This window comes from Nicotiana tomentosiformis, chromosome 12 (assembly GCF_000390325.3).
Source record: "Nicotiana tomentosiformis chromosome 12, ASM39032v3, whole genome shotgun sequence".
NCBI classification, from domain to species: Eukaryota; Viridiplantae; Streptophyta; class Magnoliopsida; order Solanales; family Solanaceae; genus Nicotiana; species Nicotiana tomentosiformis.
The window spans coordinates 15,919,145-15,942,981 of NC_090823.1; the positions used below are offsets into that span (position 1 = coordinate 15,919,145).

General features: G+C 35.7%; 1 protein-coding gene across 2 annotated transcripts; it reads right to left on the reverse strand.

The window, feature by feature from the left end:
* Positions 1-2,490: 2,490 nt before the first annotated feature.
* LOC104113175 (cis-abienol synthase, chloroplastic-like) lies at positions 2,491-17,931 on the reverse strand. Of its 2 annotated transcripts, XM_009623279.4 has the most exons (14): positions 17,772-17,930; positions 17,587-17,651; positions 16,259-16,547; positions 15,459-15,639; positions 8,370-8,590; positions 7,342-7,462; positions 7,164-7,261; positions 6,351-6,562; positions 5,775-5,884; positions 5,563-5,661; positions 4,740-4,955; positions 4,282-4,426; positions 3,820-4,065; positions 2,491-2,919 (listed from the first exon to the last, which is right to left on the reverse strand). In XM_009623279.4, exons 1-14 carry the CDS (start codon positions 17,851-17,853, stop codon positions 2,611-2,613), a joined length of 2,394 nt encoding a protein of 797 aa, XP_009621574.1. In that variant the 5' UTR covers positions 17,854-17,930; the 3' UTR covers positions 2,491-2,610. The 2 variants fall into 2 exon arrangements, with proteins under 2 accessions (XP_009621574.1, XP_009621575.1); XM_009623280.4 differs by lacking the exon at positions 4,740-4,955 and having other exon boundaries at positions 17,772-17,931.
* Between the last annotated feature and the right edge of the window lie 5,906 nt (positions 17,932-23,837).

Consider the following 23,837-nt stretch of genomic DNA (forward strand, 5'->3'; position numbering starts at 1 on the left):
AACTAACCAAAAACGAGTTTTCACCAACATTACAAAACTTATCAACATAATAATACTAAACCCATCTCAAAAATATGAAAGAAAACAATACTAGGAATTAATCCAATATAACGAATGAATACCCATAACACTAATAAAAATTACTATGGAACGACTCTAAGAGTTCAAAAGCAAAGACGATTACAAATAAATAAACTCTTCGCCCGTGCGAACAAGTGCGGGGCTCACCAGAAAATATTAACTCGTATACTCTAATTAACGAAATTCTCACTCGCGTCAACTGCTGTCTCTGTAAAAAAAATAAATAGTGGGGTGTGAGTCGCTCGCTCAGTGAGTAATAACGCTTAACCACAACTATTTTTAATGGGGACACGTTAGAAACTATGCTTGTATAATAATCAGAAAATATCATGAAATAAATGCCCTTTTTCAGAATGGGTAACAACAATCAATCTTCTCTGTTTTCATGTAAGCAGGAATCAATTTGTAGTTGAGTAATAAACTCTGTAAACATTGTCTTATCAATATGTTTGGGAGGTTTCCAAGAAAGAATCATATAATCTATATCTTTGTGTGGACCCCTTCATAAAAAGAGTCAAATATAATTGTAGGTCCCTACTCGAGGAAAAACTGTAACTGTATGCTAGTTATACCTTCCCACTAGCGAGGGCTATAACTGTAATCGGTAATCTGTAAATACAAGGTACACCAGGTCTAACGAACCTGTTGTTAGCTATGAAATCCTTCAAAGTCTCCTCCCATTTATATTTTTCTTTGTAAACAGTAAATATTCACATGAAAGCATTTTCAAAATAGTTCGGGGGAATTTCAATTCTTATCAAATCATGTAATCCAAATTCGATAACGGTAATCATATCTCAAATGACATTAAAATATGTCTAGTAACAGTGAGAACCTTTTAAATAACTGTAAATATCTCAAGTAAACTATTCAGTACCATATCAAGTAAAGGACTTGTCCCACATGCAATTTCAAATATTCGATAATACATTTTATTATCAAAATATAGTATAAATCATGCAGGTTATGAAAACATAAATTGCGGTAAGATTACTATTCACAGTACTCGTGTCAAAATACCAAATTCGTCACCTCGAACGATCGATACGACTTTCTTCAATCAATCTATAATCACGTCAGCATTGAACTCGTGTTAATTTCCTTGTTTAGGCTAATTCTTATTTAATTTAGAATACCCAACCCTCGAGATTTCATATTTGATTCTTAATTATCCGAATCATATTTACCCATGCTATGAGTAATTTAAATTAGTCCAAAATCTTCTTTATAAAAAAAGGTATTTATGTAGTTTAATCCATGTACTATTCAATTACTTTAATCATGTGTATAAGTTAAAAGATAAATAACATTATTGTTTATAATATCTTTTTTTTTTGGTACTTAAATTTTCAATACCAGATGGAATCGGGATTTAAAGAAATCCTAGAAACTAAAGAAGAATCAAAGAAAGGGAAAATTGACCTTTTTGTGTAGGAATCAACAATGAAGCATGATAATCTTTCTTCCTTCTTGAAATTTACTGAAAAAAGCTTCTCTTTTCCTGTAAAGCATTGTTGCTCGTGAATTTTCCCTGTGTTAGAGTTCTTTTACTATCCAAAGCTTTTTTTTTTCTTTTGTTGTTTTCCTGTCGTGAGCAGAGGCGGATGTAACGTTTCATCGACGGGTTCAACTGAACCCATAACTTTTGATGTGGAATAAAAATTTATATGTAAAAATTCATTAAAATTATAAAAATAGTAGATATGAACACATAACTTTAAAAATAGAATGTGTTCAATACCAAAAACCTTAAAAGTTGAACCCATACGATTTAAATCATCTTACCCATGCTACAGAGTAATTTAAATTAGTCTAAAATCTTCTTTATAAAAAAAGGCATTTATGTAGTTTAATCCATGTACTATTCAATTACTTTAATCATGTATATAAGTTAAAAGATAAATAACATTATTGTTTATAATATCTTTTTTTTTGATACTTAAATTTTCAATACCAGATGGAATCGGAATTTAAAGAAATCCTAGAAACTGAAAAGAATCAAAGAAAGGGAAAAATTGACCTTTTTGTGTAGGAATCAACAATGAAGCTTGATAATCTTTCTTCCTTCTTCCTTCTTGAAATTTAATGATAAAAGCTTCTCTTTTCCCGTAAAGCATTGCTGCTCGTGAATTTTCCCTGCGTTAAAGTTCTTTTACTATCCAAAGCTTTTTTTTTTCTTTTGCTGTTTTCCTGTCGTGACTCGTGAGCCTTGCCCCACCCCCCCCCCCCCCCCCTCAAATCCCTTTCTTTCTTTTCCTTTAGGCCAGATTTTCATCTGGTCCTTTTGGTTCATCTTTTTTCTTTTTTTAAAATTAGTTACTAATGACCAATATATCCTTGTCTAAAATTAGAGGATATTACATATTGTTAGTATTAGGTATGATTTTAGTTGTTTTAAGTTTGAAAAACTTTCTTTTGTCCTTCAAACATACTTATAACATCCAATATCTTTCAAAGTAACAATTGTAATGGTATCTGTATTTAAAGGAAACAGTAAGCACATCAAAGTAAAGATGGAGGGTAGTGTGCCTACGACTTGAGTGGTTTAAAAAGTAGTTCATTGATACGATTCTTCAATATTTCCTCTGGAAATCGAAACTCATCGCCATCTGAATATGCGAAATAAGACGATTTGCATGTCTTCCAAAAAATATCCTTGCACACTTGTGGCAATTGGCTTCCTTTTCTTTGAATTAGAACCATCCCTAGCAACTCTCTTCTCTTATTTTCCAGCATTTCCTTTGCATGTTTTATAGCTTCTTCTTCAGAGATTTTTCCTTCACTCTGATTTATTAATATCGAGACTATATTTGTTGGTGAACTCTCTGCTTCTTCTCTCTGTAAGAAAACGTGAGAGAGGATCAAGTACAAATACTACTGTATCAAAAGATCAATACTGTTATGGTAAAAATTTACATGCATTCGATCTTTACACAAAATCATATAACTTAATAATTAGCATTATTAAGTGATTTTATATGGTGATAATATATATTAATTAGCTATACGTAAGTCAAAGAAGTCTATTAATTTGTTGTAAACACCGGATACGGATAAATTTTATTCTGTAGTGAGTTCTATAAATTAGTTTCTTATTTTGTATGCTTAATGGAAGTAGTGTCGAACCTAAGAATTTGTCCCATACTTTACACGAAATAAGGTAAATTATATTGAGAAGTTATCTAAAGAAGTAGTTGTCAAATAGTTTTACCCTGCATATATTTCATAATGGTGGCGTGTGCAAATTAATTTGTGTCCACCTCAGCTATTTTATTGATACCTCCTACCTCCCATCAGCAAAGATATCAGTAAGTACTCCGCCCACTAAAGTTTAGACATATGAAGAAAAATCACATAACATTCTGTTTCTATTGCAATTTGAACCCTAGTTTTCAAGATTTTTACCCACTTTATTGATGCTAAGCCATACCCTTCGAGTGAAGATCTCCTTTACAAGATAATTATTATCTATCATCATATGGAGTGACAGAGGCACGTTTGTCCAAGGGGTGTCAATTTATACCACTTTGCTCCAAAAAATTTCATTATGTAGCTAAGTAAAATTTTAGTTTTTTTTATGTATATACATTAATATATTAAATCTCTTTTATCTTTTCATGTGTTACTTCTTTATATTTTAATGCCGTTTCGTGAAAATGCTGATTCCGCTACTACTTATCACATGAGAAATGTTTTGGTGGAAAGGAAAAGAAAAAGTAGTTTTAGAAGGAATATTACCTTGTAAGATCCCACATCATTAAGGAGTCGTGCCACCATACTGGTACAATTGCACAAGGCACTCATTTCAGAACTCTGTAAAACATCATTGGATAGTTTTGGCCCAAGAAGACATTGTGTTATGAGAGTAATGCATCTAACACCAATAGTTTCACAGGCCACAGACAAATACTCTTCTATGCTTGGTGTTGTCTGATTTCTCCACCACTCAAATTCTACCAGCATATTCTTTAACAAATCAAGCCACTATACCAAAAAAATAGACAATTAAAAAAATCTGGAAAAGAACATCATGGGAATGTGAAAGAATAAGGGTGTATTTTGGTACGAAGGAAAATATTTTTTGGAAAATAACTTTCATTTTTCAATCACACGTCGTAAAATAGTTTCCTTAAAAGAAAGTTATTTTTTAATAAAATGACTTTCGTCATACCAAACACACTCTGAGTACTTTTTCCATACCAAGTTTATAAAGTGTTCTTTGATGCATTGACCTTGCTTAATATTTGCTTTTGCCGCAAGCTCCTCTATCGTTTTGTAAAGTGCTGAAAAGAAAATTTTTATCCTCTCTGAATGGAATTGCACTGTTGAGTAATTACCGTCCCACCTGAAAAAAATCAGATATAGCCTGATTTAAAATTGGTAATTGAGAAATAGCTACAGTTTTTTAAATAATCGTATTTTAGCCACTTTTTTTATGTAAGGATAAAATCTGAACAAAAACACCCTTACAAATTTGGACAAATTCCAGATATAGTCCACTTGTCTAATAGGGACATAATTTAAAGAGTGACCTAAAAAAGACGATTTGTTCAAACATCCCAAGTCCAAGTACCGACTCTAAAATAATAAAAAGGAACATGGATATAGAAGGGGTTTAATTTGTCGAAATATTATAAGCATGGAAGCAGAAAATTTACCTTTCTACTAATTCAAAGATGTTGAGCAATTCATCTTTGCCAACATATCCATCGAAAAAATCATCCACTAAAGTTAGAAGCATGGTGTTCTTTACACATGCAAGACGAGCGTCAGAAAATTCCGGTTCGTAGAGTAAAGCAGCAGTCAGGAAGAAATTAGTGTATAAATTCTGTTGTGGCAATCCCACTTGTTCTAGTCCGCAATCCTCGAACCATCTATACATTCATATAATCGTAAGTGGTGTCCAAAATGACAAAGTCTACTAAAGCAATATATTTCACCTATATATATATATATATATATATATACACACGCTCAGTATAAATTTCTGGCAAAGGGTGTTCAACGGATGATCCTTCGCCGATTGTAGTTGCGCTAGTGTCCAAGAATGACAAAGTCTATTAAAGTTATATTTGACTTATATATACAATTTAATTTTTCAACAAGGAATCTTCACTTGACTAGCTTTCACCGATTGTAGTTGCGTCCCTAGTGTCTAAGCTCCCGTTTGACTATAGATTTTAGCTTTATTTTTTCAAAAAAAAATTAAAACATTGTTTGTTTAAGAAATATGATTATGTTTTGCGGGAAAAATATTCAGAAATTTTCAAGTTCCCAAACTAGTTTTTGGGTGAAAATTTTTCTTCCACTCACAAAACTTTAATTTTTCTTCAAATAAAATGCATGTCCAAACACAACTTCAACTTTCAAAAATTATTTTTCAACACAACTTCAAAAACTCTTTTTTCAACTTCAACTTTTCTTCAAATAAAATACAAGATATAATGAAGCTAATACAAGGGGTGATACAAGTGAAGATACCTCTTGAGTTGTTGAAGTTCTTCTTGATGTTGGGCTTGGCACAAATTAAAATCCTGCTTTGAGAACCTTAGTAAATCTATGCTGTTAATAGTGGGAGACCTAATAACAGCGAGAAATTAAGAGCTTACAAAGATTTAACTTTTATAGATTGAACAACAATAAACGAATAAGACTATATATAAATTTATAAATCATTGTGCTAGAATAATTACCTGTAAGCAGCTTTTAAGATTTTAAAATTGTTCACCTCATATGCCTCGTTATATCGTCGATTTTCCACTCGACCATATGTGGCGTAAAACTTCCTCAAAGCAAACTCCGCCTAATATTTCTTAGATTAATAATTTGGAATGCTATATAATTAAAGCTTGTAAGGAGAAAAGAAAAATAAAGCTAATACAATTGTTATTATCATTTCAAATAATGACTAAGGGTTATGACAACAATAATGGCAAGCAGTGGCGAAGCTAGAAATTTTTTCAAAGGTATTCAAATTTGAAAGAAGTAAAAAAAAAACTCTCGACAAAGGGTGTTCAATATGTGTTATATACCTCTAAAACGTAATAATTTACATATATACACAGTGTAATTTTTCGATGAAGAGTGGTCAGTTGACCACTCTTGTGACCATGTGGCTTCGCCACTGATGACAAGCTATACCACCAAGGGTTACAGTTAGATGCATAGTAATTCTTCACTCTTAACTAGAAGTGGTTCGAGTGCGGTAAATAAAAATATTTTGGTAAGGAGCGGTTTTTCCTTAAATGAGGCTTATGCGGTGCAAATACCTCATTTTTTGACATCCTATCAATGTAGTCATAGGTTAGGAGTTTTTGCTCCATAAAAGATCCTGTCCAATTACTAATTTTGTCCAAAATGTGATCTTTCCCATGAATAGCCAATTGTGAAGCTTTGTGGAGCTCAAGAATTTCAAAATGACTCGTAAATTTCCCACTTGTTGAAAAGAAATGTACTTCATCAATAAATTCAACTAGTTCTTCTGCAAAAAGAAGAATCGAATCAGTAATTGATATGTTATGTACAACTACAAATTTTGCAGCCAGAGTTCTTAATATTTCTTAATTAATTTCAATTTTTTATGTCTTACTTTTTTTGTCTGTTATAAAACAGTGGCGTATACAGAATTTTACGTAAGCGGTGTCATAATTTAAAGAAATGAATAAATCATTATAATTACAAACGATGTCATAATTTGAAGAAATAAATAAATCACTATAATTACAAGTGGTGTCATTTTCTATACGTATCCCCAATAATTATTTTTTATAGATATCTAGTGAAATATTTTGACCAAGTGATTTCCCATGACACCTCATGGTATAAGGTACATACGCCTATTTCAAAAAAATGTCACCTTTGTATGTTTACTAATTTTTCAATTCCAACATTTCTATAATGACTTGACTTATAAGAATGACATGATACGTTTAAAATCAAAATTTAATGCAAAAGCTATTTTTGGTAATGTTATACACACATTTTTAATTAAGAACCACAAGTTTAAAAAAATATATTCGTTAAATATTTAAACAGTGAAATAAAGACATACATAAAATAAAGCAGACTGAATAAAAATTTACCTGGGGAGACTTCATAGTTACTCATCCGTAAAAGCCGAAACGCCAAGGCACAATGGGCAACGTTTGAAAAAATTTCTTCGTTCTTTTGTTGCCAAAGCCTATAAATAATTTACCATTATTACAATTTACAAGAGGTTTAAAAGAAACTGTAAATATTATTGTGATCAATAACATGTACCTGTAAATTTCATCTAGAACATTTTCTATTTCTGTTTTAAAATGCCGATCTACTCCCAGACTTTGAAGGGTATCAACCAAGCAAAGCAATGAATGTATCTTCGTTGGGTAGATAGTGGGAACTATGAGAAAAACAACGAGAGAAAAAAAAACGAAATATATTAGCAAATCAGACAAATAGTAACGAAATATATTAGCAAATCAGACAAATAGTACTATGGGAAGCTATAATGCTCGAATTCTCCAAATATAATGTAGCATTCATGTCGGATCTTCTAAAAATACATTAATTTTGTAGGATTCAATACACCGCCGGAGGCATTTTAGTAGAATCCGAGCAATATAGATGGGAGGATCAGAGATAGATCTAGAATTTTTAGAACGTGTGCACACCATTAAAGGATGGAGGGAAAAAAGTTTTAAATGATAATCAATCTATGTTCCTTTGGATAAACAACTGAGTATTCAACCAAGTGCATTATTCAGCTTTTTCAGAGCATGGAATCTAGTAGATATTATACCAACAACAATAACAATAATAAACCGAGTGAGTGTGGGTTCTGGGGAGGGTAGTGTGTACACAGACCTTACCCTAACCTAGAAGGGCATAGAGGTTGTTTCCGATATACCATCGACTAAAGACAATGAACATAAGCAGTGGCAGCAAGTGGTAACAACAACAACATATTAAGAAAATCGAAGCAAAAGAATGCAATCAAACAGTAGGTAGTACCAGCAATCCAAGAATAAAGAGATACCATGCTAACACTAATGTTACCGATCTAAGAAAAAAGAAGCAGATAATATTAGACCAATTTTAGAAAATATGCATATAAAATAGCTAATTTGACGGAGAAATCATGGGTTCACGTGCCATAATCTGGGCTATAAATCCGCTCCTGGGGAGGATTGGATTATACCATTGACATATATAGGAAGTTTCTTATTTACACACTCCATCTATCAATTTGATTGAGAAGTATTAATTAACACATAATCTGAATGTTTTGAGATGATGGTAGTGCATACCCCAATTTTTGTGTAGTTTCAAGATTGTATTCAAGTATTCAAAGCATTTTTCATCGTGTTGATGGTAAATCAAGGCAGCTGCAGTAGTGGCTGGTGAATCAAATAATGATCCATTGTCTCTTTGATGTACCATTATTTCCTTCCATTGACATAATTCACTAAGTCCTTCAGCCATATATTCAAAATTTGCAATATTCCCCTTGAAATCATTCTGTAACGCCCTAATAATTTGCAAAAATTATCAGACAATGAGTGTATAAAAGTAAATATCTTTTGTCTGATGCAATTCAAGATGCAACAACAACAACAATAACCCAGTATAATTCCACTAGTGGGGTCTGGGGAGGGTAGTGTGTACGCAGACCTTACCTCTACCATGAGGTAGAGAGGTTGTTTCCAATAGACCCTCGGCATCCTTCCCTCCAAGAACTCCCCACCATGCTCTTGGGGTGACTCGAGCTCACAACCTCTTAGTTGGAAGTGGAGGTTGCTTACTATCAGGGCAACCACTCTTGTCATGCAATTCAAGATGAATTTTGAATATAATTAAGAAACATGTTGAGTCACATTACTATAAGTAGATAGGGGGCGGATTTACCAGAGCCCAAGCGGTGTTACGTGACACTGCTTGGTCGAATATTTTACCAAATATGTATATATAATTAAAAGGCAGAAAAAATACCGATAAACAAAACAAAGTGATATCACTTGGCATAAATAATTGTGTAGCTCTTTCAATCAGGCGCCTTAGTATTCTAGTCGAGGTTCAAACCTCGGAATCTTTATTTAATATTTCAAATTTTTTGTGTCTCATTTATAGAAAATAAATTACATTGTGTTGAGCAGGAATCAAACAGTTGACCTCTTAGAAGCTAACAAAACTTCTAGCCATTCTATCAGGAGTCACTTTTGTAAACTCAGGTGACAATAAATTATTTGGATTATTAAGAAGGATGCATGCCTGCTTCCATGATTAGTTGTTGTTCTATTCTTTTTCTTTTTTCTTTCGTCATTTATTTGCCAATTCAATTAAATAAGAACGATTTGTCGAATCAAATAAATTATGAACATTTAGTGATCATTAGGTCCTTTATATAGAAAAAATAATTTATTTCTAATGAGGTTATTTTTTGAATACTTTTTAACATTACGAAACTCATCTAAAAGAGTTGTAGTAATATACTTGAGTTGTGTTTTATTAATATGATTCGAATTGTATTTTCTATTTTGTATGATGTTGTTAGTAGTATTTTGTTTATTTGTTTACTTTTAAAGTGTGATACCGCTTCTCACAAATCCTAGGTACATCGCTATAATTAAGTTTTGCACTTCATGTATTTAGTATGCTCTTGCTTTGTCTATCAGGCGTGGCTCGTAGACAATCCATCGGCACTTGTGTTTTTGTAAACCAACACGGCACCACTGCTGTAAATCCACTGCAAGTGTCAGCACAAGACAACCACAACAATCAAGAATGTAGCTATATAGATACTGAAACCACAAAACATTACAAAACTTTTATAGTAGAAATACTCTCCTTCCTCATGCTCTTGGCGCACGTTAATTAATGTACGCCGCCTATGTCAGCCATGGCGAAAGGGAGAGGTAGAGGACGTGGTCGACCTAAGTTGCAACCATTAGCTACCTTTGTAAGCTCGGTGATAACTCGTAATCAACCATCGATGGAGAAATCAACACAAGAAATAACTACACCACCGTCAGTCCCAATTGCAAATCCAGCGAAAAACGGAGGCACTGCATGTGAAATTGGATCTTCATCGACAAACACTGGTATCTCTAAGAGGTTAGATCTGAACACCCTAGTGACAATTGGTCAATTAGCAACTTCTCCACCAGTACCAGAAAATGGAACAATCGATCTGGTAAATCAAGCTCAAAATCAAGTAAGTATACAAGGTAACTCGGAGAAATCAACAGTGGAAGAGGCGGCGATGGCAAATAAGACTACTAGACCTAAAGCTTCATGGACAACCCTATTTCAGAAGAATAGATGTGCCACCAATGGTATGTCACTATCCTATATTCTGCCACAAATTGTTGATGGCCAACCTATGGTTCAATTAGATGAATTAGAAGTAGAGGAGGAAGAGAAAATATGGAAATGCGTATTGATAGCATATATCATAGGTGATGGACCAAGGTAAAATGCAATGAAGCGGTACATCAAGTTACATTAGTCACATGTCACTGAACGTGAATTGTTCTATTATGATGAAGGCTATTATATCATTAAATTTCAATCTACAGTAGATGCGTGAGAGATATTATGTGCTGGCCCTTACTCAATTGCTAATAAGCCCATCATTCTAAAACCATGGACTCCAGATTTTGATTTCACAGAGGAATTCCCAAATGTTATGCCATTGTGGGTAAAATTTCCTAAGTTGCCTATGTCGTGCTGGGGAGTTGGCTCTTTAAGCAGAATTGCTAGTGTAATCGGGACTCCTGTCTTTGCTGATGAGTGTACTACTAAACAAACTCGAGTATCCTATGCTCGAATGCTTATTGAAGTTAATGTTACAAAAGAATTGCCCACTGAAATTGTGGTTATGGATCCTTATGGAAAGAAGTTTCTGCAGGCCGTAACCTATGACTGGAAACCTTCTTATTGTGACAAATGTTTGGTTGTGGGACACAAATGCACTATCCAAGCACAACCTATAATGCAGCAGTCTAATCAGACAATGAGAACAAGGGGTAACAAGGTTATCACACAAGAATGGAGAACCAAGAGGCCTATACATGTTGCAACTGGACCTCAGAATGCAAAGCAAACTCCATCTGATGAACAACAGCTAGAAGGTAATAAAGTGAAAGTTATAGATCAAAGAGGAACAACAAAGCTACCTGATCCTAAGGGAACTAATGCTCAACATAACATAATTCCTGGAGCTGCGAGGGAGAAGCCGGATGACAGAGGCAAAGCAGTGCAAAGCCCTGAGCTTAACTTCATCAACTTTCGAGCTCTGACTCCCATCCCAGTGAAGAATAGATTTGAAGCTGTATCAACAAGTAGGCACGAAGAGCACATACCACCTGCGGATAGAGGTGGAAATACCATGCAACTATGATGAATTGGTTGTTCTGGAACATAAGGGGTGTTAATAAAAGGTATAAACAAAAGTAGGTTAGAGATTATATTAGAGGAAATAAAATTAAGCTAGTAGGACTTATAGAAACTATAGTGAAGGAAGGGAATGCTCAAAGGATTGTAAAAGCTATTGCACCTGGATGGAATATGCTGACTAACTACAAGGATGCAAGGAATGAAAGGATTTGGATATTGTTGGATACCAATAACTTGATTATTAATGGTATTAAAGATGATGCTCAAATGATACATTGTTAGGTAAAAAGTAGAAGAAGTGATATTGATTGCTATTCACGGTAGTGTATGGACACAATGGGTTGGAACAAAGAAGAGCCCTCTGGGATAACTTGCAACAACTCTCACTAAGTATAGCAGTATCATGGATGATAGCTAGGGATTTTACTGCAGTATTATACCCTAATGATAGACTATCTTGCAATCCAGTAAGCTACTCAGAAATATAAGACTTTGCTGCCTGCCTTCAACACACTACATTGATAGAACTACCTTGGAAAGGTGACTACTATACGTGGTCTAATAAGCATCCTGAAGCAGATATGGTCAGCAGTAGATTGGATAGAGTATTTGGCAATTATGAATGGATGATGTCCTAGGGTCATGTGGAAACAAGCTATGGATTGCCTCAAATTTCAGATCATGCTCCTATGCTGTTAACCCTGACATCCTCCACATGGAAAGGTAGAGTGCCTTTCAGATTCTTTAAGATATGGGCAGAACATGAGGACTTTTCTCAAATAGTTGCTAGCATGTGGAGTTCACATAGTCCACATGGTACTTTGAAATCAGCTTGGGCAAGATTGAAAGACCTGAAACTTGCTTTGAAAGCCTTAAACTCTAAAGAATTCAGGGGCATCACTCAAAGAATTGAGAAGGCTAGAATAGAACTGAGAGACATCCAAGGAAAAATCTCACAAGGGTGCACTGATGCTATACTGGATATGGAAAAAAACACTACTGAACCTTGAGAAGTGGTCTTTAATTGATAAGAGTGTCATGCAGCAGAATGCTAGAGCAAAATGGATACAACTAGGAGATTTAAACTCTAAGTACTTCACAGTAGTGATGAAGGATCGAACTCAAAAGAAGCAAATCATAGAAATTACAAATTTGCTTGGAGACAAGTTGACTGAACCTGATGCTATCAAAAGAGAGATTGTTGATTTTTATAAAAGCCTAATAGGATCAGCTGCCGCTTCCTTATCTTCCATCAACAGAATGTACATGAAGAATTCCCCTACACTATCTCATCAACAAAGATTTGATCTCTGTGCAGAAGTAACTACTCAAGAGATTGTTGAGAGCCTTAAAGCAATTGGTGATGATAAAGCTCCGGGTATTGATGGCTTTAATGCAGTTTTATTCAAAAAAGAATGGGACATTATCAACACTCAGATCATAGATGTTATAAAGGAGTTTTTCTCAACTGGAAAGATCTATAAGGCCATAAACTACACCACTGTTACATTAGATTCTAAAGTGACTAAACCTACACAGTCAAAGAATATAGACCAATCGCTTGTTGTTCAATCTTATACAAGATGATCTCTAAAATCTTGGCTTCCAGATTGCAGAAAGTCATGCCTTACATTATTTGTGAAGCTCAAGAAGGCTTCATCCCTGGTAGAAAGATTGCTGACAATGTCATCCTAGCTCATGAGCTAGTCAAATCTTACACTAGAGCCCAGATATCTCCTAGATGTATGATAAAGATTGATCTCCAAAAAGCTTATAACTCAGTAGAATGGATCTTCTTACAACAGGTGATAGAGGAGCTTAGATTTCCTAACAGGTTTATCAGATGGATAATGGAATGCATTAAGACCGTCAACTATACTATCCTTGTGAATGGAGAAACCACAGAAGCTTTCAATGCTGCTAAGGGTCTTCGACAAGGAGATCCTATCTCTCCTTTCCTTTTTGCGATAGTAATGGAGTACTTGAGTAGATCACTACATGAGCTTAAGAAAGAGTCTAGCTTCCAATATCACCCCAGATGTAGGAAGCTAGACATTACTCATATGAGTTTTGCTGATGATCTCCTATTATTTGCTAAAGGTAACCTATCCTCAGTGGCCACTCTATATAAATGCTTCTCTCAGTTCTCTCAAGCATCAGGCTTATAGACTAATCTAGGAAAAAGTTCAGTTTATTTTGGTGGGGTGAAGCAGGATGTGAAGGAACAAATATTGACTCACCTGGATTTGAAAATGGATCCTTACCCCTCAAGTACCTAGGCATTCCTTTGTCTACAAAGAAAATAACTCTCATACAGTGGCAACCTTTGATTGAAAAGATCACAACTAAGATTTCTTCCTGGACTGCCAAAAAGCTCTTTTATGCTGGTCATGTGCAGCTGGTCCAATCTGTAACTTTGGCATTCAAGCATATTGGGCTCAATTGTTTATCTTACCTGCTAAGGTATTGAAAATGATAGAGGCACTCTATAGAAGTTACATCTAGTCTGGAACTAACACAATAACCAAGAAGTCCTTAGTAGCATGGGAAAAGATATGTACTCCCAAGTCAGCTGGTGGACTTAACCTCATCAACCTTTATTTATGGAACAAAGCAGCAATTGCCAAAACTTGCTGGGACTTAGCACACAAACAGGACAAACTATGGATAAGATGGATCAATACATACTATACCAAACAACATCAGCTACCACAGATGCCAATGCCACAGCAAGCCAGTTGGATGGTGAGAAGAATAATTGGTTCTAGAACAACTATACTGCAGACACATAATATAAATGATAGCAGCAAGAGCATTATTAGACAAATATACCTACAAATTCTAGGAGACTTATCAAGAGTTAGCTGATAATGTCTAATCTTCCAAAATACTGCTAGACCAAAGGCAGTCTTCACTATGTGGTTGTTGCTTCATGGACGATTGCCAACTAAAGATAGACTAGCCAGCTAGGGTTTAACTGTTACTCCTCAATGTGTTATGTGTCAAGATCAAGATGAATCAAGGGAGAACCTATTTGTTAAATGCCCATACACTAAAGAATTGTGGGAGAAAGTCATGAATTGGGTTCAAAGATCACATATGTCTACCACTTGCTAGGATCAGCACCTTCAGTGGATTATCAAGCAAGGAAAAGGGAAGTCCAAGAAAGCTAGCATCTTCAAAATGATATATGCTGAGATTTCACATGCAATATGGATCGAAAGAAACACACGTATATTTGAGCAAAAGTATCAAGGCAGTGATGTTCTTCTGCGGGAGATAGCATATATTTGCCATGTTAGAGTAGCTAATCGAGCTAAGAGTTACATACAACAATTTTACCTAGGAACATAGTAGATTCATTAGTTTTATATGTAAATAGGTATGCTTTGTTTGTCTTTTTTACGCCTTGAGATAGTCAGCTGAGTTAGCCTGACTATGGATTTGTACAGCTCTTCTTTGGTGATTAATACAAAAGAAAGTTAATTACCCAAAAAAAAAAAAGATACTGAAACCACTATTTTTTGTAATGATCCATCTACGGATGAAACTATAGATGTAGAATGTCTTTTTCCTTATGCTACCAGTGGTGCACCTGCACCTCCCTCCTTGTATGCTCCTTCTGTTTTGAAGTAATGAAAGTACTTAATCTTATCGACCAAAATAAATGCTCTTGCTTTGTCTTAATGTAAAAAGACCATCCTTAATTGCTTCGAGTAATTTTTTTCTTGCACTAGCCAAATAATTAATAAAATCTGATTCTTAGTTTTGTAATGAGATAACTCAAATTTGGTTTAGACAATTTTCATTAGGGAAGAATTCAAAAATATATCTAGCATCCAAATATAATTCTCTTTGTAGGTAATATATAAGGTATACAATAGTAAGAGACCAAATTGCATGTAGAGGTTTTATTTGGAATGGGACATGCGCAAGGCCACAAAATTAATATATATTCCCTGTATATGTAAATTGATAATTAAACAAATTAATAAGCAAACCTTTCAATTGCTAAATCTCGGTTGCGAATCGCCAGATTGACAATGTCAGGATCCAAAGGCAGATTTAAGTTCATTTTTTCTGCGTATTTGATCATACTGGGAAATATAATCTCAAATCCAACAGGTGAAATCAGATCCTTGTTATCAACTGCCCAACCATGCTTTTCAATAAAGACAAGGCCTGAAAAGAAAATGAGGCAACTCCACAAGTGATTAGAATACTACAAGATGCAAACTCCTCCACACGTTCTATTTATCTAATCGTGTTGATAGTATTATTTTAGATTTAAGTTATATGCGTCGACAGCGTGTACATATTTTTTTACACTTATAGCAAGTCAGTTACCGGCTTTACCACCACCACCACCAACAACAACAATAATAATAACCCAGTAAAATTTCATAAGTGGGGTGTTGAGAGGGTAATGTTTACGCAGACCTTATCACTGCACCGAAGGAGTAGAGAGACTGTTTTCGAAAGGCCCTCGGCTCAAGATGATGAAAAGAGACAGTAGATCAGTATCAACATCGGAGGCCAGAAAGATAATACCAGCAACATAAGAACTAGAAAATAGAGAGAAAAGCAATAATAATAAGCAGTAACAATGACATAGTACTACAGACACGATGAAGGTTACCAGCTTTACCAGATAACCTAATTAACATTTATAAAGAAAACTAAATATGATCGTCTATAATAAGTGACCTGATTATGTAAATATTTTTAAAACCATCCATGTAAACTCCTTTTCTTTTTCAACATTACTTTCTCACAAAAGAAATTAATTGAAGAAGGTTACCTCCTTGGACTTGGTTATCTCCAACTCCCCATTTGCGGAGGGCAAGCAAACATGCTAAAGTTGAAGAAAGGGAGTCCTTGACAAGCAATGAATGGCTAGGATTTAGCCCCCAAGATCCATCTTCTCTTTGATTTTCAAGAATCCAATCCAAGCACTGTGGAAAACATGGCTGATTTACAGAATTTATTGAAGGGATCATAGCTACCCATGCTGTGTCATAGGAAGAAGGAGATAGCTCTACTTTCTGAAATGATTTCTTTATTCTCTCCTTTGCCTCATCGAAACCATCCTACAAATGAGAGATGGACTAGTTCTTTAACAATAAGATGAAGAATTATCCTAAATAGTTACCGAACAAATCACTTAAATTAATAATAATCCGTAAATATATATTATGCGTATAAACATTTATAATCAGTATATAATTTATGTATACTAGCTAGAAAAAGTAAGTTACGGCTATTTGTGTAAAGATGTATGATAAGAAAGAAGAAAAGGGAATAGAAAGGAATATATAAGTGGGACTTTGGACAATATCTGGATAAAGTTAAAAACAATTGAAAAGAATTATTTGGAAATTGAATTTGTTCTTCGAAAAAGACAAAAGTTTTGCAAGTGAAAACAATTATTTGACGTGAAATATTCATCAAACTAATTTCTTTTTTAACATTTCACCATTATTTCAGATTGAACATATTTGCATATTTGCAAGTAAAGTCATGACCAAACACCCATTTTGTGCAATAGTTAGTATAGAGGCGGACTCAGGATTAGGTGGTCGCGGGGCACTTGTTATTCAATATAAATTTTTTACTGTTTATATAGATTGGTACGGAGGTCTATGCTAATATCACTATTTTTTGAAAAGATTAGCAAGTATATATGAAGTTTTTGCCGAAATTTCCGGATCCCGATGACTCCTCAACCTATAGTGTAGGTTCGCCTCTGAGTTAGCGGATATGGACTAGTTCCTATCAATTAGGCTGAATACATAGACGACCTCCTAAACTTGTTCGGATTTTTTTATCTAAACACAACCTTGGTACACATAGATCTAGACTGGTTGATAAAATAGTTGTAGATCGATGGAGCTTTCCAAAAGAGATACATATATTTTGCATAGCTATAAATTATTGCATAAAAGTAATTTGTTTCCAAATATGATAAAGAAAATAATTTGCATAGCGGATATGGACTAGTTCTTATCATTTTTTTTACACAGACTGAAAAAGAAAATAACTTCGGATAAACTAAAATGGAGAGAGTATATAATATTTCCTTTGAATCAACACCCCCCAAAAAAAAATGGAACAGAAAAGGGATATTACCAGTGATGAAGCAATACTGTAGCTGCATCTTACTCCTCTACATGGTCTCTGGCAAATTGTATTTTCTTTTGTAAGAAAACACACACACACAAAAAATAAAAAAAAGACACACAAATTAGGACATAGTTACACAATAATTGAATTACAAAATATATTCTTGTAGTGATCAAAATTATGTGTCTTACCAGTTGATGAACATAATTTGCCATTTCCCAATTTATGATGAGAAAATGGTAGTATGATAATGCTTCCGTAGCCAAGTATCATTATTTTATTCTAAAAGAGTGGTGGGAAAGAGAGAAAGGAAGAGAGAACTATTCGTAGATATATTTTGCCACGTTTCTTTACCCAACCTCATCCAAATACCAAAAGTACTAATTTCGTTAATCCTGTGCCTCACACTATTCTGGCTAGATTACGTACGTCTAACGTTGCCCCCGATGAGTTTATAATACTACAACAATAACTCAGTATAATCCCACTAGTGAGGTATAAGGAGGGTAGTGCGTACGTAAATCTTACCCCTACCCTGGGATAGAGAGGCTGTTTCCAATAGACTATCGGCATCCTTCCCTCCAAGAACTCCCTACCTTGCTCTTGGGGTGACTCGAACTCACAACCTCTTGGTTGGAAGTGGAGGGTGCTTACCATCAGAGCAACCCACTTTGTCAAAAATTTATAATACAAAAGTCATTTTTTAAATTTTTCGTCACATAAAAGTCATTCAACTTTGGTCCTGATAACTAACACACAATAAAGGCAAATATCATCTGAATTTTTGAATTTTATACCGGAAATATGCCATGACACTCCAAAATAACTATGTAGTTTAATAAAATATAAATATAATAAATTAATTTTAGAGAGCCCATGTTTCTCTTCGTAATATTACTCTCCCTTGTGGTTTAGGAAGAGAACAATTTGTAGATTTTTTTCCCACGTTTCTTTACCCAATCTCATCCAAGAAAGTACCAGAGTACGATTATGTTAATTATGTGCCTCACACCTTATTTTGGCTAGATTGTGTTATCCGCACGTCTAATCGTTGTCCCTAAGTAATTTCCTTAGAAATCTCACTACTAAGGGCTTGTATGGAAAATCACCTTATAATTGTATTTGGATGTAATTAGATGTAATTATACAGTTTAGTATGTTTGTTAATTAAGTAATTACTTTATCAACATGAAATTGAGTATAATTAAGAGGGACCTGTTACACTAGCCGCTATCGCTCACCCGGCTGGATGTCAATCTGACGGATGGATAGGCGTAGCAGAAAAGAAAGGGTCAATTACAAGAGGAAGGCGGAGGAAAAAAGACGAGAGAGACAATTCTCAAGGAGGGGCTAAAGTATTGGAGGTAGTTACATGATGTAATTACATAATAATTTTTCTCTTATACTTTTTCAATTATATTCTTGTTTCTACTTTTTCTTTTCCGATCCATTTCATTGATTTTGTTATGAAACAATAAAAGAAGAAGAAGAGTATTGAATAGAAAAGTAGAGAGAGAATTCTAATTTATTTGGGATGATTTATAATGGAATAGAACCCCTTTATTTATAGGGAAAAGTGACTTAGTCACAAAGTAACAAACCCTAAAATTTCTCTAAAATATAAACATTCACCTTAAATACAATTTTATTTATAACAATTCCCCCACACTCCCCCCTGAATGTCTATTCAACAGATAATGTGCCTCGTTAAAATTTTAACTAAAATAAAATCCAGTGAAAAAAAATTCTAGAGAAGAAAAAAGAGTACACATGTTTAGAAATACGCCTTTTGGTTGCCTCGTTAAAAACCGTACAAGAAAAATCTAGTGGAACAAAACCTTGTAAGAAAAAAAGAGTACAACACATATTAGCTCCTCCTTATGAGAACATCAATTCAGATATTTGAGTCTTTGCATTCCAATCTTGTGTACTATCTTCAAAAGATCGTTGGTAGAGATATGATAAGCAAATCAACCATATTAACTCGAATGAATATGTTGCACCATGAAATCATCATTCTTGATAGATATGTAATGTTGTCATATAATATCGTGGAATTGTAACGACCCATCTAGTCGTTTTGAGCAATTGTGTCCAGTTTGGCAGTTTGAGGTCATGGGTAGCTTCACCTAGTATATTATGACTTGTATGCATCATCGGCTCAGATTTTTGAATGGGTTGGAAATGATTTTAAGTGGTGACTCTCATTTGAGAAGCTCGAAGTTGAAGAAATTGACCAAGCTTGACCTTTTAGGTATTTGACCTCGGATCGGAGATTTGATGATTCCGGTAGGTACCGATGGTAATTTTTGACTCGGGTGTATACCCATATTTGCAGTTGGATATTTCTAGAAGGTTTCAGTATCGTTTGGCGGAAGTTGGCAATTTAAAGTTTTAGAATTTTTCTAGGTTTGATCATGGTTCACCTTTAAGGCTACCGGGTTCGGATTTTAGGTTCGGGACTTGGAATAGGTCTATTTTGTCATATGGAACTTGCCTGCATAATTTGGTGTCATTTGGAATTGATTTGATATGGTTCGGACGTGTGGTTGCGATTCTAGAAGTTCTTGAAGGTCATGGGGATTTTCATGCGTTTTGGCGTCCGATTCGTGATTCTAGAGGTTATTTTGATGTTTTGATCGTGCGAGCAAGCTCGTGTTATATTTTGTAGAATTGTGTGAATGTTTGGTTTAGAGCCTATAGGGCTCGGATGAGTTTCATAAGCGTTTTAGAGTGTTTGGAAGAAGGTCTAGTGTAACGATCCGGCCGGTCGTTTTGAGAATTTAAGTCTCGTCCGGCGGCATAAGGACCTAAGCAGCTTCGTATTATGTGTATTGACTTGCGTGCATGGTTGAATTCAGTTACCGGATGATTCAGAGTGATTTGGGACACTTGGTCCCAAAAACGTAAGCTTAAGTCTTAAGATTTTGACTGTAGTCAGAACTGTATGAAGACGACCCCGTAGTGGAGTTTCGTTGGTTCCGTTAGCTCCGTTGGGTGATTTTGGACGTAGGAGCGTGTCCGGACTGTGAATTTGAGGTATGTAGCTGATTTAGGCTTGAAATGGCGAAAGTCAAATTTTTGGAGATTTTGACCGAGAGTGAACTTTTTGATATCGGTGTCGGAATGCGATTCCGAGAGTTGGAACAGATACGTTATGTTATTTGGGACTTGCCTGCAAAATTTGATGTCATTCCGGGTTGGTTTGATAGGTTTCGGCATGAGATTTAGTAGTTGAAGGTTTTAGAAGTTCATAAGTACGATTCGTGGTGCGATTTGTATTTTAGGCGTTGTTTGATGTTATTTGAGACCTCGAGCAAGTCCGTGTTAGGTTATGGAACTTGTCAGTATGTTTGGACGGGGTCCCGGGGGCCTCGGATGTATTTCAGATGGGCTACGGGCCATTTCCTTCTATTTTTGAACTGCTGTTTTCTGTTATCTGGTTTCTTTAATCGCGTTCGCGTCCCTTCCTTCGCATTCGCGAAGAGTAATTTTGGTGGAGGAATTTATTGTTCTTGGCGATCGCAAGATCACGTTCGCGATCGCGAAAGTTTGCTTTCCCCCTTCTTCGCGTTCTCATCCACTCCATCGCGGTCGCATAGTAGAAACTAATAGCTGGGAGCTGGTGACCATTTCCTCTAAGCGTTTGCACTGTTCTATCCGCGAACGCATAAGTGTGATTTCCCCTCCTTCGTGTCCGCGTGCCGTTTCACGCGTTCGTGTAGCCCAGTTCCTCGGCCATCAATTTTCTTATCCGCGATCGCATATGTTTGTTCGCGATCGCGTAGCACTAATCCGGCCAGTAATTATTTTCTTCTCCTCGTTCGCGAGCATGTCTTCACGTTCGCGAGCTTGTCTTCACGTTCGCGAAGCACAACTGTGCAGCTTTCATTTTTCTTCTTCACGAATGCAAGCCTTTCTCGCGATGCTTTCAGACCTGGGCAAAAAATAAGTTTTCCAAATCTAGGGTTAGGCCATTGTCATCATATTTTGACTTGTAGAGCTCGGTTTTAAGCGATTCTTTGTGGGGTTTTCAAGCAAATCTATTGGCTAAGTGTTCTTCACCTAGAATTTATTATATTCCTTGATTTTATCTTTATTTTTATCATTTAATTTGTTGTTATTGTGATGCACGAGGTTTCTGCCGTGCGAGTACTATTGGGTTGCACGAGGTTTGTGCCGTGCTATTATTACTATTGATATTTGCACATACGACATGACAAGGAAGGATATATATATATATATATATATATATATATATATATATATATATATATATGGGTTGCGCATGTGGCGAGACAAGGTGGGAACATTGTTATGTATGTGTGGCGAGACAAAACGGGCACTTACTTTATTATTGCGCACGTGGCGAGACAAGGTGGGCTGTGTCAGGGATTGATTTGTGATGATTTGTGATGGCCTGGGGGCATTCTTGTTATTGATATTTGTGTAGTGGTACACTTAACTGTGTGAGCTTTATCTTGTGAAAGTTGTGAGAAACATATTCTACGTGTTGTCCGTTCTTTTTTCTTATGTTTATTTGTTGGTATGGAGTATGTTAGGACACTTGCACAAGCATACACGTACTCTTATCGGATAAGAGGTGTTCTTGATATTGTTGAGCATATATGCTCACTCTTGTTTACTTGTATTCTATGTGAGAATGACTCTATTGGCACGTGAGTCGTCAGTGTGGTTATGAGGTGATATGAGGGTTTGTGATTTGTCCGAGGTTCGGTACCTCGTGGAGCTTGTTGACTAAGACCTGATGTAAAAATGGTTGTAGTTGCTGAGTTATTACTTGTCCTGGCTGTATTTGTGATTCCGGATTTAGGTTGTGTTCCATTCACTTTTCTGTGTCATTTTTATGGTATTCCGCTGATACTTGTTATTTCCTTTCTTATTTCCATTACTGTATTGTGAGCCATATTGCATAGTCTTTATGTAGATATCATATTTCTGTTATTCATATACTTATACTTGTTTAGTTTATTAGACCAGTAGGTGTCTTGACTGTTCCTCGTCACTATTCCACTGAGGTTAGTCTTGATACTTACTGGGCACCGCCGTAGTGTGCTCATTCTACACTTCTGCACATTTTTTGTGCAGATCCAGGTATTTTCAAAGTCAGTTGATCATTAGCTAGTTGTGCGGATTATTGTTGTGGAGACTCAAGATAAACCTGTTGCTGTATTCGCAGGCTTCTGAGTCACCTTCTGATTTGTATTCACACTATTTACTTTATTTCAAATAGTTGTATTTAGAAAATTGTAACAAACTCTGTAGAGCTTATGACTTGTTCTACCGGTTTTAGGATTGTAAATTGTATAGAGATTTTTATTTTGAAATTGTTCGTTGTTAGTAAACATTGCCGTTATTTCAGTTAATGTTAGGCTTACCTAGTTTTAGAGATTAGGTGCCATCACGACTCCTTCAGAGGGATTTTGGGTCGTGACAAATTAGTATTAGAGCTCTAGGTTCATAGGTGCTACGAGTCATAAGCGAGTTTTGTAGAGTTTTGCGGATTGGTACAGAGACGTCTATACTTATCTTCGAGAGGCTACGGAACTATTAGGACAGTTTCACTTCCTTCATTCCTATCGTGCGAGTTCATTGGTCTTGAAGTTTGAACTTTTATCGTTCCATTCTCTCACAGATGGTGAGGATACGAGTTGCAGTTGCTGATGACGTTACCCCCGGAGTAGATGTCGCTAGGGGCAGAGGAAGAGGCCGAAGAGGAGCACGTGCCATAGCTAGAGTACCTACCAGAGCAGCAGTTGAGGAGGTGCCAGTAGTTCCAGTTGGGGGGCAGGTACCGGAGGCACCTGCTATTACCCCCGGACTTCTGGAGACCTTAGCACAGTTCCTGAGCATGTTTGTTACATTGACTCAGGCGGGGTTAATTCCGACTGCACCAGCTACTTCACAGACCGGGGGAGGAGCTCAAACACCCGCCGCCCACACTCCAGAGCAACGAGTCCACGTTGGTTAGGTTCCAAGTGTCATGGCAACACAGCTTGTGGTTCCAGTTCATCCCTTTGTCAGGGCAACAACATCCGAGGAAGAGCAGCTTAGACTTGCAAGGTTCAAGAAATATGACCCTCCTACTTTCAGTGGTTTGGCTTCAGAGGGTGCACAGGCTTTTCTGGAGGAGTGCCATTACATTCTCCGCACTCGGGGTATTTTTGAGACGAGGGTGGTTGCTTTCACTACATTCCAGCTTAAGGGAGCGGCTTATCAGTAGTGGTGGGCATATG

What these genes read in the sequence shown, in the direction of transcription:
- LOC104113175 (XM_009623279.4), bottom strand. Translation starts at nt 17,853, where the DNA reads ATGATACTTGGCTACGGAAGCATTATCATACTACCATTTTCTCATCAT. An exon ending in ACAGTATTGCTTCATCACTG is followed by an intron (nt 16,548 to 17,586) that starts GTAATATCCCTT and finishes TCTCATTTGTAG; the next exon opens with GATGGTTTCGATGAGGCAAA. An exon ending in ATAGGATGTCAAAAAATGAG is followed by an intron (nt 5,885 to 6,350) that starts GTATTTGCACCG and finishes AAGAAATATTAG; the next exon opens with GCGGAGTTTGCTTTGAGGAA.